At 33.0% G+C, this 2,898-nt stretch overlaps 1 protein-coding gene across 2 annotated transcripts; it reads left to right on the top strand.

The window, feature by feature from the left end:
- Nucleotides 1-210: 210 nt before the first annotated feature.
- On the top strand, nucleotides 211-1,895 carry LOC110428881 (small ribosomal subunit protein uS8z/uS8w). 2 transcript variants are annotated; one of them, XM_021444800.2, is made up of 4 exons: nucleotides 211-335; nucleotides 856-1,006; nucleotides 1,107-1,267; nucleotides 1,560-1,895. In XM_021444800.2, exons 2-4 carry the CDS (start codon nucleotides 874-876, stop codon nucleotides 1,656-1,658), a joined length of 393 nt encoding a protein of 130 aa, XP_021300475.1. In that variant the 5' UTR covers nucleotides 211-335; nucleotides 856-873; the 3' UTR covers nucleotides 1,659-1,895. The 2 variants fall into 2 exon arrangements, with proteins under 2 accessions (XP_021300475.1, XP_021300476.1); XM_021444801.2 differs by having other exon boundaries at nucleotides 212-335; nucleotides 853-1,006.
- The last annotated feature ends 1,003 nt before the right edge of the window (nucleotides 1,896-2,898 follow it).

The following is a 2,898-nucleotide window of genomic DNA, read 5'->3' as shown; positions in this document are numbered from 1 at the left end:
AACTAACCCCATTTGCTGTACCCTTCTCCCTAAGGTCTCTGCTCAATGTTCTTTTGTATATATTATTTCATGATTGAGCTTAAAGGGAAAGTATCAGGCTATTTGGGCCTTTCTGGAATGGTCCATTAGTCCAGCATCTGTCTTGCCAAGGGCCCACATTAGCCCGAAGGGGCATTTTCGTGACTGCGAACTTAAACCCCACAAAGCCCTAAACAATGTGTGTTCAATCTTCCCCGCCCCTTAAAAGCAAACCGGCGAAACCCTAGCTCGGCCTTTATTTACTTCTCTTCACTCTCCTCAATCAACCTGGGCGCGGCCGCCATATTTGCTTTCAGGTAAACACTCTTTTGCCTCTTAAAATTTTAGATCCAATTAGGTCTTTGTTTTAAATTCTCCCTTTTATATTTCAGTTCTTCCATTGGAATCGGATAGCAACTTTTATTTGATTCTCCTAATTAGTTAGTTTTAGCTGTACTTGTCTTTGTATTTTATGTATTATTAATTGTTTAAGAAACTGAGAAGATTTTGGGCTTCTGGGCAAGTTAAGAATCAATTGTTTCTTGGTATAATGTTTCGTGCCCTTAATTTTTTTTGCTCTGCATTCTTGTGTTTTAGCATTAAATGGCTTAGAATAATTTTAATACCCAGAAAAAAAAGTTGGGTTTTGGCTGGAATGAGATTCTTCATTGTTGCTTGAATGGGGGAGTGGGACAGAGGGATATTATTGTGGTAAAATTAGTGTTTGGTAGAAGACAATGTTAGTAAATTTCAAGAAAGATCTACCCTTTTTATATGATTTTGAAGTATTTTTTAAAACCATAAATGCTTAATTTTTGTTCATTGTGAAATCAGCAGCAACTTGCATTTGGAAGGATGGTGAGAGTTAGTGTTTTGAATGATGCGCTCAAGAGCATGTACAATGCAGAGAAGAGGGGCAAACGACAGGTCATGATCAGGCCTTCCTCAAAAGTGATCATCAAGTTCCTTTTGGTCATGCAGAAGCATGGTTTGTTGACTATTCTCTCGACCCTTATTTATTAAAAACTTAAATTTATCTGTTGTAATATCAAAATGCTGGTACACTTACTTTTTGATTGCCATTGCAGGTTACATCGGAGAGTTTGAGTATGTCGATGATCACAGAGCTGGCAAAATTGTGGTTGAACTGAACGGGAGGCTGAACAAGTGTGGGGTGATTAGTCCTCGTTTTGATGTTGGAGTCAAGGAGATTGAGGGTTGGACTGCTAGGTTACTTCCTTCAAGACAGGTTAGCTTAGAAGGCTTTTGATGTTTAATTTCTATATTGTATTTTCATAGGAATCTTTATTTTCCAAGATTAAGAAATTTTTTGTCGGAAGAAAGAAACGAAATACATTTCAAAGGTGGGAACAGACTTTGATTTAAGCATCATATCTTGCTTTTCTGCTGAGTGGTATGTCTTGTTTTTATTCTCATAGTCCACTAGATTAGATTTTATGGTTGACATAAGCTTGTGTTGATTATGGAGGGTCTATTCGATTGAAATGAGAGTGCCATGTTCATCTGTTTCCTTATTGCAGTTTGGATATATTGTGCTCACCACATCTGCTGGCATCATGGACCATGAAGAAGCTAGAAGAAAGAATGTTGGTGGAAAAGTACTTGGATTCTTCTATTGAGACAAATTTCTGAGATTTTCATTTTTGATTTCGCTTTATGTTGAATTTGATAGTTTTCCTCTATCGGTGTTGGTGCGATTCTAATTTTGTATATTAGGGACTATACTTATGTTTTGGTTATGATGTTTGAGATTATTATGAATTGTTGGGTTTTCCATGGGTAATAGTTGTTTGCCTTTGTTATCAGACAGTTGAAAGAGCTTTCCAATTTAGAAGTTTGTACTGATTAATTTTCTATTCTCTGCTTTTTCGCAAAATTTTATTTGGATGCACTTACATATCTTCCTTTCATCATGATTTTGGTGTTGTGACTTGTGATCGTTATATCCTAAGATATATTTAATCAGTTAATGGTATACTGGAGACTGGATCCTGGATCATAATAACACTTTTCTGGTGAGGCCTGAGTTCCTCACTGTGTGAAATTTTAATGTGCTGGTTGCTTTTTTACGCTGTCATTTTCTTCATCGAGAAAAAAAAAGGTTGAAATTTAACCAACATAAGATTGGTTGTTACTTGTATGGTATGATAACTCTTATGGGCTAATGGCCTGAATATCCTTAGGAAATTAGGTGTAATCTGCCACTAGATAAACATCGGCCAAATGGAGAATATAACAAATAATAGTAATTGATTTTATAGCTGGTCTTGTCTTGTGAAAACTTTTAACAGTTTACTTGTGTGATTGGCCGGCACTAGGCAAGCAAAATCGCTTTAATTAAAATTTTAAATAGGTTTATTAATTTGTGAAATAGATATTTCGTTTTAAAAATGTAAGCATTTTATATAAAGAATAAGAAAAGATTAAAACATTTTTATTAATTCAAAAATATATTATTATATTTTTTTAATAAAAAATTAAAAAGCATATAGATGCTCTCTTATTTTTTAATTAATAAAAATTATATGATAATAATTTTTTTAAATAACAAAAAAATATTATTTTTATATTATCATGTTATTAAATAAATAAAAATATTAATAACTAAATTTATATGTCTAGAAAAAAATATTTTTTAAAATTAAAATATTTATTTTGAAAATTAATAAACTTGTTTGAAATTTCAATTCAAATTTTAAAAGATGGGATATCTTATCCAATATTTGATCTCTTCATTTCACCAGCTTGCTAGCAATGGAAGTAATGATCAAGCACGTTCTTTCAGGCTTTTTGCCCAAACATATGTCTGAGAAAGGTTCAATCTGTTTTGATGGATAAGGGAAAAAGAAAAGCATATTG

This window comes from Theobroma umbraticum, unplaced genomic scaffold (assembly GCF_002168275.2).
Source record: "Theobroma umbraticum cultivar Fairchild unplaced genomic scaffold, ASM216827v3 scaffold_2222.0, whole genome shotgun sequence".
Lineage (NCBI taxonomy): Eukaryota > Viridiplantae > Streptophyta > Magnoliopsida > Malvales > Malvaceae > Theobroma > Theobroma umbraticum.
This window is presented reverse-complemented; position numbering and strand designations above follow the sequence as displayed.